Source organism: Suncus etruscus, chromosome 1, assembly GCF_024139225.1.
Source record: "Suncus etruscus isolate mSunEtr1 chromosome 1, mSunEtr1.pri.cur, whole genome shotgun sequence".
Classification (NCBI taxonomy): Eukaryota; Metazoa; Chordata; class Mammalia; order Eulipotyphla; family Soricidae; genus Suncus; species Suncus etruscus.
In genome coordinates this window covers 47,300,904-47,315,831 of record NC_064848.1, presented here as the reverse complement: position 1 = coordinate 47,315,831, position 14,928 = coordinate 47,300,904, and the positions used below count along the sequence as shown (strand labels likewise).

The 14,928-nt window shown below is 36.7% G+C and overlaps 1 protein-coding gene across 1 annotated transcript in view; it reads left to right on the top strand.

Moving 5' to 3' along the window:
- The window catches only part of MLLT3 (MLLT3 super elongation complex subunit), a 329,526-nt gene that overhangs the window by 298,567 nt on the left and 16,031 nt on the right, over positions 1-14,928 (top strand). Inside the window, exons 6-8 of the mRNA XM_049769366.1 lie at positions 4,686-4,761; positions 6,490-6,619; positions 9,770-9,869. Of these exons, the coding sequence (XP_049625323.1) occupies positions 4,686-4,761; positions 6,490-6,619; positions 9,770-9,869 (306 nt within the window). The remainder of the gene's footprint in view (positions 1-4,685; positions 4,762-6,489; positions 6,620-9,769; positions 9,870-14,928) is intronic.

The following is a 14,928-nucleotide window of genomic DNA, read 5'->3' as shown; positions in this document are numbered from 1 at the left end:
ATTACAAAATGATTTTGCATAGTCATTTAATGTTCAAGATTGCACTGTAATCTTGGTAGAACCATTGTTTTGGTAGTAAAACTATATTTTATTTTTGGCAATAGCAGACCTGATGATCTACTGTAAGTAATAGTAGCAACCAAGTGATGGTTAGTTACCATTATAACAGCAGTGGCCTGAAAATTTGTACTTTATTATATCAATTTAACTGTATTATTCCATGTATTACTCCATGGAGGTTCTGTGCCCTCACTCTGGGGAAACTAGTGTTTTGATAATCTTCACTAAAACATATACAAGCAAGCAATCAATTGAAGTGCTTCAATCTATATTCTGTCACTTCTGAGCATACAGTTTAAAAAAACTCCATGTCTGGTTTTTGATTACTCAGTAAATCAGTTAAGTGTATATTCTGGTAATCAGCAAGAAAAAGCAGAAAAGGTTGTCTTACATATGGAGAATTTTGATAGCTCAAAAACAAGTATCCAATTATTATATGGGGGAAATCAGAATCTCTTTGGACTTCATGTGTACTTTTAATGTACATATATGCATTTATATGTATTTATAAACTCATTGGGGGTTGTAAATATTATAATCTGGATTCATTAATGGTAAATATTTTGTTGAGAAAAACTTTTTCTAGCTATACTAATCATCCTTGATTTTTGGGGTCTAGGAGGATAATTCTGACTTGAAAAAAAATAAAGACAAAGTAACCTATAGATTTATTTTGTTGTACTTATAGATAAGACTGTTGATCCCATCTAGGAGGAGAAAGGTTTCTTGAGCAATTTAGTTGAATACTGTCCTGTTCAGCACAGATTAATTTCAGATTCATCCACTAGGACACAATGTACTTTTAGAAATAGTGTTATTGATGATAAACATGTTCTGTTTGAAAACTTTCTGCTAAAAACACTATGGATATTCAGGGATGCCAAACCTAGATAGATTAGTAATATTTTTTTATATTTTTGCTCATTTGGGGGGAACCACATGTAGCTACATTTAGGGCTTAGTCCTGGTACTATGCTTAGCAATCCTTCCTGGTAGGAATCAAGGCACCAGATGAGGTGCTAGGGATCAAACCCCAATCAACCACATGCAAGACTAGTTCCCTACCTGTTGTGTTTTTACTCTGGCTCATTTTTTTTTATTTTTCCCATGATGCTTACTCTTACATAGCCTTTAAAATGCTCTCAGAAATATGATATGCATTTTAATGTAAGAGATTTAGTACTACTGGTGTTTAACCTGGAATTTTCACAGATAACACCTTTTTATATTTTAAAATAGAAACATGCCTAGACACTGCCACTCATCACCCCAGCTCAAACTTATGAAATCAGAATCATCTGAGATATAGAACACCCCAACTCCACCACAGACACAAGTTCTAATGAATATCAATGACTTGGAATTTCTGAACCCTGGATTATTATCTCAAAAAGTCTGGTTGCTTTCCAAAATAACAGCATCATCTGCAATTTGTTAAGAAATCTAAGTTTTTACCCATTTCAGACTTATTGAACAAGAAAGTCTGGGCAAGGGACCTCCAGTTTGTATTTTAACAAGTATTCCAGGAGATATGAATGCCTACCAAAGTGAAAAAAAAATCTCTGCTGTTAATTGTCTAGAAGCTCTTTGCATTCATTGACTCTAAAATTCCACGGATCCTTAATTGTTCAGACTTCCAGGGTATTGCATTGCTGTCCATAATTCAACACTATATTCTTCTCTAGCTTCCTCTCGTTTTTGGCATCCTACTTTAATATACTAATTTAACTTATATGTCAGTTATTATATACTCCTTACAGAAGAAATCCTATGCTATTTGTTATTTGTTAGTTATATCTCATAATTAAAAATTGTACATTTATTAGCCATTTTATAGTTAAGATGTTTTTAAAAAGTCTGTCTCCAGGTTTGGTTTTGGAATTACATGGTGGTTAGGACATGTGGATTCAATTTAACCTGAGGAGAGTTGCAGCCACCATCCTATCTTGTTATCCGCATTAACATCACTCTCAGAAAATAGCTTATACAGTATGGCTCCGTTTAGTCCAGTGCAGCCATACACAGGTCCAGCCGGATGGGAAATGAGATCTCTCTCTCCATCTCTCTCTCTCTCTCTCTCTCTCTCTCTCTCTCTCTCTCTCTCCCTCTCCCTCTCCCTCTCCCTCTCCCTCTCCCTCTCCCTCTCCCTCTCCCTCTCCCTCTCCCTCTCCCTCTCCCTCTCCCTCTCCCTCTCCCTCTCCCTCTCTCCCTCTCTCCCTCTCTCCCCCTCTCCCCCTCTCCCCCTCTCCCCCTCTCCCTCTCCCTCTCCTCACACTAAGGAAACTTAGTTTTTGATTCCTAAATGGTTTCCAGACACTTTACTTGGCTGAAAAAGTGGAACTTAGAGAGGAAGAGAAGTATTTTGCAGACAGGAGAAATTTTTTGCAGCTGGGCATTGCACAGCAGCACTAACTCAGTGCCCTTTCAGTTATGTAGCTCACCGTTATGGCTTGTCATGGCAGAACCACTCAATAGAAATGAAGATTGCCATACTCGGGTGTCCATCCACGTAAACCAACTCTTTGTGGGCCCCAAACAGCAATGTGTAGGACATTGTACTACTAATCTTAAGTAAATCTTTTAGTGGTAAAGGGTTGGTGGGCCACCTGCTGCTCATTAGAGCTCCTGTCTGGCTTTTTTCCTGTAGAGCAAGTGGTAGATTGCTGACACCTGTTTTCCCATCCAGCCCAAAGATGTGCAGTTCACATTAGGAATGCTGAAAGTGCTTCCTTGTGTTGGTAGAGCATGGGGTTGCTTGCAGAGAAGGTGAGAGTTCAGTGCTGGGAGAGACATGAAAAGTCTGTAGTGAGAAACTGCACTTCACTGTGATTCTTAGTGAGTTTTATTTAGTGACTTCTGATTGTTCTCTTACTTGGTTTTTAATTTTTTGTTTTTGGTTTGGGGGCCATACCCAATAGTCTCCTGCTTTTAGCTAAGAGCTTAGGGGATCAAACCACAGACCTGCTGAATGCAAAGCATGTGGTCCAACACTTCAAGCCATCAACCCAGATCTTGTGGTCTTCCTTTGGCTTCCCGGTGGCTCACATAAAAGTTGCACTGTTGAAGAGGGAGTATTCTTTTTATGACTGAAACCCAACTACAAGCATGTTTGTAATGATGGTGCTTAAATAAATTACTTTTAAAAATAAAATAAATGTATTCATCTATTGAGTAAAATAACAAGGAGTATCTGTGCACCTGAGAAGACAGAAAATATTTTAATATGGCTTAAGTATGTTGTTGAAGCACTGAGAACATTAGAAATTGGGTTGGGAATTCACACCAAATGTAACAATGTGATTAAGTTACTTTAAATTGGTCCTTAGTATGTATACCAACACAAAGTGTATTGGTGATATGGACCATTTCTTTGTGTAATTATGTCATGTATTTGACCTCAGCTATTTAGAAAAAATGTGGTAGATTGGAGCCAAAGAGATAGTATATTTTGCTTTAATCTCTGGCATCTCTTATGCTCCTCTGAACTCCAGGAGTAATTCTTGAGCACAGAACCAGGAGTAAGCCCTAAATATTCCCCAGCCATCCCATGGCAGATAGTCAAAGGAGGGCCTAATGTGCCACCACCAGTCACAGTTTAATACAATACATTAATATATTATTAATAAAAATTATTGATACAAAATTAAGTAATCAATACAAATTAATGCATTAATTAATACATTTATGCAATACATTAACGTGCCACCAACAGTCACAGTATAATGCAGTATATTATGCTATCTGTAAGGGATAATAATGAATTGTAGAAATTTCTCCCACCCCTACTTTTATATTCTACTGGGAAACAAAAACAGATAGAGGCAGCCTAAGACTGTAGCATATCTGATAAACAAATAAATGGGACATGTTTTCAGTGGATTTGGAGAAGAGAACAGAGAGTAGGGAAGACAGATCAAGGAGGAAATGGAACTTGTTTGTAGTATTAAAGAAGAACAGCTTATTGAAAGAACAATGGAGTGAGGTGCATGATACTCTCTCTTAGCTCTATGAGACAAATAGACTGTGAAATGAAAGATTTTGCTTTGTTTTGGTTTAAAGTAGTGACATTTTCCAGGGACTCATTTGTGAGACTTGGACAGGTCTTCTTGTGAACATTGGCTTCCATTTGTGAACTATGGATGATGGGGTTAGAATTGGGTCATGGCCTTGGACCAGAGTAAAATTAAATGGCTTATAATGTGATTGAACTGATGACCTTGGTCTCATTACTACTGTGTTTTAACCAGCTGAGTCAATTGAACATTGAAAAAGAGTAATCAAGGTAACTTTTAGAAAGAGATATGTATGAGAGTAAATAGGAGTGAAATCAAAGCCAGATTCTTCCCTCATGTAACACCCAAGAGTTTATCTCTTCATCCTCAAGCTTATATACTTCTTTCTACATCCAGTTCAAGCTTGGTGGCATGAACCAAAACAATCCAATATTCTCTTGTATAAATGCTGTTTTACCTAATGCAATAATATACCATCATGTTCTCCATACAGGATATATATATTTTTTTTCAGAGCAAGTTATTTTTGAGAGATAAAATAACATTGTTCTTGATTTTAGAGAAGTATGTGCTCTAAATTTATGAATGATTCCTTTCTTTTCTTTTTTAAAGTCTGAGCAACCCAGTCCTGCCAGCTCCAGCTCCAGCTCCAGCTCCAGCTTCACACCATCCCAGACCAGGCAACAAGGTATCTACAGCTCCCAGGCAAATTCTGAGACATTTCCTCATAAAATATCTTAATGAGTTGATATGTGGCCTCTTTTCTATGTTTTTTATTATTTGAATGATAACTTGGTTTTTATGCAGTTGCATTTATTTCCCTTAGGAATGCACTTGAGTATTGTTCTGATATAGAAGGTCTGGCTTAAAAAAATTCTCCTTTTCCTGGTCCCTACCATCAGAGTCCTATTGTACAAAAGGATTATAGACACAACCCTTTCCAGGGAATTCCCAAAGGAAATACAATAGCAAAAGCTGGACTTGAGAAGCTTTGACATAAAAAAATGGGTTTTTAATCTTTCTTCATTTTTTTTTTTATTTGTTGGGGTTTCTTTTTTTCATTTGTTTGTTTTTTAACAGATAAAAAGGCATTCTCCTTTGGCCAGTATTAATTTGCTATATTAAATATTTTCTCCATTTAAATTTAATAAAGAAACTTAAGGATTTTATGTATATTTTTCACTTTCATTCTATATAGGAAAATATTCACTGTGTTTTTTTTTAAACAATGATAGTGAGATTTCAAGGAATTATTTGGTGTGGTTTTTTTTTAGTATAATGCAAATTTTACCTTTTTATGTTGACCAGACTGAATTCCTTATTAATTTGTATGTTTTAAAAAGGATTAAAATGTGTGTTTGGGCTAAAGCTGAGCTACTGGGGCAAAAAATTAAAGACACTCATCATTGTGCTATTCAGATTTTTTGTTCTGCTGAAGCCCACTGTAAAAGCAAAGAAACTAGAGTTTTACAGACTATTATATTGCAGAGAATTAGTACTTATTTTAGGATTGTGGTTAGTGGTAGCTCAGCTATTTGTATTAGATTAGAATTTAAAATGTTTAATCCAGACTGAAAGCACTTCTTCCATGTTCTTAATACCCTTACCATCTCTTCTGTTAAGATTTAAAAGACCTATCTTGTTTTTATTGCATGAAATGAAATACACAAATGATTTTTTTATATTTTTTCTCAGTTTTGTCCTACTCTAGAAGAAAACCTATATTTCCTCCCCCCTTCCTATCCAGTATTGAATTTTCTCTTGAATTTTCTGTGCACTTGATTTATTACTTGGTCTTATTTATGTAAATTCATGCTGATATTTTGCCAGGAATTTCTTAAAAAGTAAAATGAAATTGGCTGAAAAAAATTGTTGCAGTGAGACCTTTGTGTCTAATATGATGATCAGAGATAGGACATTTTAGCATCGAATTGAAATACTTTATAATCTGAACTTGACTGAAATGCTTGCTTGACCTGGAATTGACCTTGAAATAAAAGGAACAGCTAAACTTTAATAGATCAAAAACTACCACACAAAGGCTGCTTTGCCAAGAACAAGTTACAACCACAGAGATTTATTAGCCTCATCTTTTCAATGCATGGATTAACCTAACAAAACATTTAGTTTACTAATAGATAGATCTTTGTTTCATTTTTGGTATAATTTTTCTTATGGGTGCAAAATACATAGGAAAAATTCCTAGAAAAAGAAAGACTTCATAATGAATATTTAGGGGCATCTTGTATGGAAAAAAATATTTTGGCAGAGGTCACATTCTGGACATTTATAGATTGTCTAAGTATATACACTCATTGTTATTTTAAATTAATGTTCAATTCTAGTGAGCCTTACTCTGTAATATGGTTAAGTCTGAAGTATAATTGATTGTCTGTGGTTCACTGTCATTACACAGGTCCTTTAAGGTCTATAATGAAAGATCTGCATTCTGATGACAATGAAGAGGAATCAGATGAGGCAGAGGAGAATGATAATGATTCTGAAATGGAAAGACCTGTAAACAGAGGAGGGAGCCGTAGTCGAAGGTGAGTATCTTAGAAGATGAGAGGCTCCTGCAATGGAATGAGTTGTTCTCTTAGATCCACTGTGATGTATTCACAGCTAAGACATGACAGGCACAATAAACTATGGCAGTACTGGGCTTGTTCAGCTTGTTGAGCTCCTTGCCTTTCTTACTAGGGAATTCTTCAGCATCACCACCACCCTTTTTTTCCCCCAGAAAAATTCCCCTTCTATAGAGTAATGTAGTATTATAATTCTTTATAAAAGTTTCTGCCAAAATGGCAGAATTGACTGCTGACATCAAATTTGGTTATCATCTGAAAGAGTTTGTACAGATTCATTGCTGTAGGTTATCTTAGAATTTGAGGAACTGTGTTTGCTGTTTGTAGTGAGAAATACATAATTGGCTTCAGTGAATTATGGGTATGACCTAATTAAAGCTAAGATCACCTGTGTGTGTTTTCCAGCAAATAAATTCCTTTTAAGTGTGCTGACAATTAGGTTCCTTAAGTAGCTTTAATGCTTTGAGGCATAATTCCACATTATAAGATGATAATTCATGTCACTTATAATTAATAGTCAACTTGAAATTGCCTTGAGGATTTTGCTTCTTTATTATGAGTTGGGAAAACAAATATGCATACTTATGTGCTATGTTTTGAGTAGAAAAAGTATGAATCTACTTGAAGTTAAAATCTAATTATATTTATAAAGCAACACACTAAATCTTTATTCATTATCTATTTTATATCACAATAAGTCTTCCTTCATTGCCATTATGATGCAGAAGGCCCTATTTTTTATTTTATTTTATTTTATTTTTGCTTTTGGGCCACACCTGGCAATGCTTATGGGTTACTTCAGATTCAACACTCAGGAATTGCTCCTGGCAGTGCTCTGGCAACCATATGTGACTCCAGGGATCGAACCTGGGTTGGCCACATGCAAGACCTACACCCTACCCACTGTGCTATGTCTTTGGCCTCCCACCCTAAAATTCTTAAAGAGAGCACAATCTTCATTCAAACTGGGCATACTCTGCTTCCTAATTGGTAGTTAATTCATTGTATTCAGTGTATTCAGTGAGCAGATACTCTTTAAGAGTCTTCCCTCTTGAATCTTCCCAGAATTTTTTTCTTTTTTTGTTTTTTTTTTTGTTGTTGTTGTTGTTGTTTTTGGGCCACACCCGGCGGTGCTCAGGGGTTACTCCTGGCTGTCTGCTCAGAAATAGTTCCTGGCAGGCATGGGGGACCATATGGGACACCGGGATTCGAACCAACCACCTTTGGTCCTGGATCGACTGCTTGCAAGGCAAATGCCGCTGTGCTATCTCTCCAGGCCCCAGAATTTTTTTCTTATGGCTGCATATATACATTTCCCCACCTTGTTCACCCATTTGTCTTCCTAGTAAAAATGTGGGGGGGGGGAGTGTCCTCTTTTGTCTTTGATCTTCTAAAATTTTCCCTTAGAAGGTTTTTTTGGTCTGGGACCAGAGAAATAACTCAGTGGGCTGAGTGTATGCTTTGTATGCTAGAGGCCTGGGTTCAATCTCCAACACTGCACGGCACCCCAAGCACCACTGGAGTTACTCCCAAACACAGATGTGGAAGTAAACTCCAGATCTGGAAGTAGCCTTCAGGTAGCACCTACTTCAGAAAAAAAATTTTTTTTTATCTGACACAAGGAAAATAGGGCAAAAAGGATCAAGATTTAGAAGCGAGGAACATATTTGTAATAATCAAAATTGTCTGGCTGCTCGCAGATTTAGTTGGTGAAAAGTTCATGACCCAAGACAATTTCCTAAGTTACTGTTCTGTCTAATATCTTGATATTCTGTAATTAACTCAAAGCCCAATCTCCTGAATGAGTGTAGTCAGATCATACCCATCTGTGAATTGTCTGATGTGCTGCTTATCATCGATGAGTTTCTTCCCTTGCCTGACATGAGCCCTTAGCACAGCAGTGCCAGGATAACATTTGATCTGCATTATACTTGTGAAGTCTCAACTGTTAATCAGTTTAAATACTCAGCCTTCCACTTCAGTCAAGAAGCATTTTAAAGCTGCGCTTCAACTGAACACTTCATTAATGTAATTTAGTTAAGAAAAACAAGTGCCTTCCGTTTTTACCAAAAGGCTGTCCCAGTATATCCTTTTCATTTCCTATCTTATGTCTTGTCTCGCTGAATATATTACAGAAGTAGAATATTATTGCCTATTCAGAGCCAAAGACAAACTCCTGATACTGTAAGCGTCTTCTGGTTTTGAAAAGAATATTATAGTAGTTTGCTATATAACCAGAGAGGAGAGCAAGCACTGAAGGAGGACTAGATTCTCAAGCAGAACAAAATAAAGTAATACCATCTCCTCTGCTGACAGAGAATTCTGCTTTGTTCTAAGAAAAAAATAACACAAGGAAGGAGTTACTATTTTTTTTTTTTGTCTTTCATTGTTGAAAGGTTTATATTTTCCTAGTCAAGCACATGGTCTCTTCAGGTTACTATTGTGTATTTCCGGTGAATGTTCAGAATCAGCAACTGCTGAATCATTCATTCCAGAGAAGAAATGAGGGGTGGTAGGTGTTTCACAGAGCCCATCTTATGTTATCATTCTGTCAGTCATGTGGGGTTTCTCCATGCTTCTGCCTTTCCATCTAGTCTGAAACTTGTAAACATTTACATGTCATTTAGTCATGTTTACATCACCTACCTGTAAGGAGGGGGGCAGGGAGGGATAAAAGGCAGTAACTTGCAACTTTGTGTATTTTTGCTGACTTTTAAAACTGGTGTGATGCACTTAATTATTGAGACCAAAAGCGGGGAGAATATTGATAATAGAGCCCCAAAGCACTAGTGAATCGTGGAGTGCCTGAGTTCTAGCTTTAACTCTTCTTGTTTGGGTATGAATCTTAGAACCAGAATTTTTACCTCTGACCTTAGATGAGTGACCCATGAATATAGGTCTTAATTTTTCTTATCTGAAAAAATGAGGCTAAGATCATTACACGAGAAATAGCAGGTAAAAAAACACTTAAGTTTCACATGTTGAGCTAGTAGACTGAAACAAATATTCATCTGTCAATGTTTGGGTTCTTGGTCCTCTTTGCCTATTTCTATAGACATTTAAGAACTGTTGATTTCTAATGATGCATATAAATTCTCTCTTTTCTTTCAGAGTTAGCTTGAGCGATGGCAGTGACAGTGAAAGTAGTTCTGTTTCTTCATCCCTACATCATGAACCCCCTCCACCCTTACTAAAAACCAACAACAACCAGGTAAATCACTGGGTGTATACTTTACAAGACTGCTGAATAGATTTTTTTTTTTAACAAAGTTCTTGGCAAAAATTTTTACCCTTTAATTTTAAACAAAGTCCTCTTTGAAACCAAAGAGGAATCTTCAGCCCTAGAAAGGAGCCCAGGACTGGAGTTGTCATTCAGTGGCTAGGGGAGCTTGCCTTGCATACAGATGACCTGGGTTCAATCTCCAGCATCCCATATAATCTCCTAGCCAGCCAGGAGTGATTCCTGAGTGCAAAGCCAGGAATAACCTGTGAGCTCTGCTGTGTGTGGCTGAAAACTAAACAAACAAACAAACTGAATCCAGCTGTCCATATTAACCCCAGATAGTAAAAGGACTTTGACTATCACAATGGACAAGTTCTATTGGTTAGCTTATTAAATAGATATAGGAAAGTATAATAAGAAAATACTGCTTGTTAATTTCTTGTTCTGTATATTTTTCTCCTCATAATAAGTAGGTGGCTTAATGAATTGTAAAGAATTTGGTCTGAGATGTTAGTGGAAAGTTTGGCTCTTTGCTTCTCTAATTTACAACAATTACTGATGGGAAAGTAACATTTAACTTATGATATTTGGTTTTCTCAACTTTAAGTAGTTATATCAATCAATGCCTGTCATTTGTAGTATTAGGGAGATGACAAATAATGTCTTTTGGAAGATGACAAATTTTTAAAGAGCACAAGGCAGTGTGTAGACCTACTTAGCACTTTGTTGTGGGTTAATGTTTATTGCTATAGGTGTTCTCTTTTTGCTTGTTCAGAAAAGGAGGTAGATCACTTGTGGTTCTAAGATATGGTTAATTTAAAAAGTCATAGAAAATTATGGCTGTCATCATTTGCTATAAAGCAAGCTCAAGAAAAGTTTTGTCATTTGACAGTAAACACTGAACATAGTTATTTCATAAGGCATGCCTAACCATGAAAGCTGTGATGCAGAGCTTTTCTTAAAGTATGGTTGGATTGGGATTGAGATAATTTAAATACTAAAATAAAATTATTTCCAAATATTATGAACATTGTGAACATTTCATTGTGCATAAATTGATAATCCATGTCTTTTTTTAGGTTGGTTCCCTATGATTTTTATGGCTTAATTAAAAGTACTCTATGCATTTTAGCCTGAAAGTGAAAAAATTTTCTTTTTCTAATAGTCTGCTTTACAGGTGTCCTGTGATTTTAAATAGTCTTACCCTTGAATTTGTGGTTTTTGCTTTTTTTGGGAAAAAACATGTCAGATTATAGCTAATAGCCTTTTTTTCTTTTTAAATTTTGCATAAGGCCTACACAAAATCTCTTAAAATGTAAGTCATCAGATGAAAAGTTGACCAGCACCTGAAATGCTGCATTATTGGGCTAGAGAGATAGCAGATAGCTTCATGGGCTAGAGCACATGCTTTGTGTGCTGAAAGCCCAGGTTTAATCCTCATGGTCACATGACCCCCAAACACCATTGAGAACAATCTTTGAACTCAGGTTTTCCTGGTTTGTTTTTTGGGCCACATTTAGTAATGCTGGGGAGGAGGGTTACTCCTGCTTCTGCACTTAGAAATAACTCCTGTCTATGTTTTGGGGGGACAATATGGAGTTCCAGGAATCATACCCAGACTAGACATGTACAAGGCAAATACCCTACCCATTGTACTATCTCTTAGGCTACACAACCCTTTACCTCTGCATTATGAAGAAGGAATAAAGCCACTGTTTCTTACCAGTTATAGTTTAGCTTCTGTTTCCTTGTATCTGCCCTATGAGGTTATAGACTGTCTGTCTGTTCTCGGACTTAGTATATGTTGAGTCTTGATTCAAACCCCCTGCAGTCCATACATTTCCTCATGTCCCAGCTAGCTTTCTCCATTGGCCAAGTTGATCAGCATTTCCCATCAAACATTTCTAGGTGGGTATTGGACTAAAGGCATAAATGCTAGTGGCCAATCAGTTAAGGTGTGCTCTAGGCAAAGTAATTTTTTTTGTAAATTTGTGCTTTAATCTGAGGTGATAGAAGTTTGGAATTTGGAACTTGAATATATTTTAATATACAGTTTAAATAGAGTTAACCTTGATTCTGCTACCAATAGATAGTGTGAAAAATCAAGATACTGGGCAGCAGAGTCATGGCTGGGATCTTAGGGTCTGCATTGTGTACCTCCTACAGCATCTTTTCCAGTTGGGTTAAGATCGTGCTTGCTAAATGAAAGCAGTGCCAGCAAGTTTCTCTATCTGTCCCTTCCAACTAAATATCTATCTCTAAATTATTCTTGAATGGGCAAGGTGGAGCTGGTCCTGGCTTGCAGTATATTGATCAGACTTTTTTGTGTTTCAGTCTAGCAAAGCAAAAACAAAAGCCAACAGTGTCATCTATCAGAAGAAGGTAAAAAATTCACCTTATCTAATTAAATAGCATACCACTGGTTCCATGACATATGTTTATTTGACAAATGTAACTTCACACATGTGAATCATCAATCTGTCAGGAATATGTAGATTCATGTTACTTTTCCCTAGACCTGCAATCATAATGGGAAAGTCCATATGCTTTCATTTTAGCTAGTCTAGGGGAGGAAATACATGTACCAAAAAAGTGCATACCACCTCAGAGTGATGTCTTTGGAATTGAGAAAGTAAGACAAGTTATTTCATTTAATTAGTTTTGAGGTCACATCCAGTAGATGACCAGTGGCTACTCCTGTCAGGGTGCTCATGGGGTCACTCTTGGTCATGGTCAGTGGACCCTATATTCTTAGAGATCTAACTTGGGTCTCAAACATGAAAAACATGTGCTCCAGCCTTTGAAACTATCTTCCCAATGCAATAAAAACTTTTTGAAACTTTGGGATTATTTTCCTAATCCCTCCATCTGTCTGCATTGGGTCAAATGTGATGCTGTCCTGCCAAGTCAATTTTAAGGTCTACTTTGAACAAAATCTAAACTTCCTTACTTCTCTGTTTCAATGAAGTAAAATAGTAAAATTTCACTTACATATCTAAAGTCAGTTCAATTTCAACCTGCAATCCTTTTTTAGTCTTAAATTAGAAAGTTGTGTTTGAGATTGTGTGTATGTACACACATGTGCTTGTGTGTGTATATATATGTGTGTGTGAGAGCGAGAGAGAGAGAGAGAGAGAAAGAGAGAGAAACTGAAATTTCACTTCAAATAAAGTAGATGAAATCATACTGGAAAAGCCTGTGAAATGGTAAGACTGAATTTCCTCCTTCAGTACCCCTTGGCTGTTCTGTCTGCAAATTGATAATGATATCAAATTTCTTTAAATTACTCAAGCAAAGCTGAGCTTTCCTTTACCTTTTCTCAAATTTTCGAGTGACTAGAGAAGTGGCAAGTGCTTAATTGAGTCAAACATTATCTATAGGGGAAAAAGAAGGGCGGAGTGCCACATGTCAACAAAACAATTAATTAACCTGGGTATTGTTTGGCACTACTAGTGATCATTAACATGAAAGTCTTACCAGTGGAAATCCATCTGCCAAATAATTAAATCATCATTTTCACTAAGGGGTACAGAAAAATAATAATCTTGAAATTTTCATTCTCGAGTCTTCTACCCATATTAAGGACTTAAGAGTCACAGTTCTATTTTCAGAGACTGCCATATGTATGAATGGTCTGGTTTGCAGTCTGGTGGGCTGTCTGCCTTCAGTGCCACTTAGAATAATAGTAAGTGATGTACCATTAAATTAGAGCTTCATTTTGTTGTTATTGTTTTTAACCTCAAACTTCCAGGATATGAATTTCAAACAAATGCAGAATTTCTATCCTTTTTTGGCTGAAAAGGGAGAAGGGGGAATTCTTAAGGAAGTGATCCATTGGACCCAAGTTAATATTCAGAATATCATAAATCACCTATCAGGCTGTAAGGCATGTTGAATGAAATGAGTCTATCCAGTTAAACTGGTTTGAATAATCCCATGGAAGACAAGGTGCTATACTTTTTATATTCTAGAGTTGTTTCCTTATAGATAAGAAATGATCATAAATAACACAATTGTCTTCAGCATGGCTCAGTTCTCTCCAAATGAGGTTTTGACAAAGCTGTTTATTTTGGAGCAGGGAGAGATCAAAGCAGGAAGATTAACTGAGTCCTCTCTGGGCAGCCACTCAGTAACTTGAGGCAGATCACTGACACCCAGAGCTTTTGTTCCTGTAACTGCAGCTTCAGAAAAAAGAAACTGGGATTTCAGTGTAGTTCGGCCTTCTGGGCTGTAGCACTTTTGGAATGTGTAGGGTGGGACTTGAGCACCCGCATGTTCTCTTTTCTGCTTTGTAAAAAATGCTGCTGAATGCTGTAAGCCTAGTTTGCAAAGTTCTATTGTACATTCAGAGACCTTAGTTACTTTGAATGGACAGTAGAGGGATTTCGGGAATGAAAATAAGAGGTGAAGACAGGATGCTGGAAGGGAAGAAGATTCAGTTTTCTAATTCGCAAGGCAAAGCAGCCAGGCTTATTTTCTCAATAGATTTCTGCCTGAAATCTCAGTAGAGTGTGATTTGCCCGTTACCCCGTATCTGCACTGGCGAGGAGTGCCATCTACTGACCTAGTTACTACAAATCTCACATCTCTGAGTTTTCCCTGGAGGTCTGATTTCCAACAACAATAGAGAAAAGGGAATTCTGCACTGTGTTGTTTGGCTTTCTTCATGGGGAAGCATGTTTAAAAAAAAATGTAGTTGCCTTACCTGTGTTATTCAATACTTTCCTTGTGTTGCCCAAACAATTGCACTTTCAGTTAGCCTGATCAAATTGGCTGTCTGTCATCTTAATGTTAAAAAATGAAGGCATAAAGGCAATTTTTAGGAAAGACATCATGAGAAGAGCTTGCTTCTTACCCAGTTATCATTCTCTAAGTTCCAAAGAAAATAGATCTATTTCGAAGCATTTAGTCCTTTTAGAATATCATACATATTTCTATGTTCCACAAGTAAAATTTTTACTAGAAACATAAAATTTTACAACTGAATGGGAATCTGCACACAATCTTTTTCATCTCTCATTTTGAGGTCCAAATATTAAATGATAGG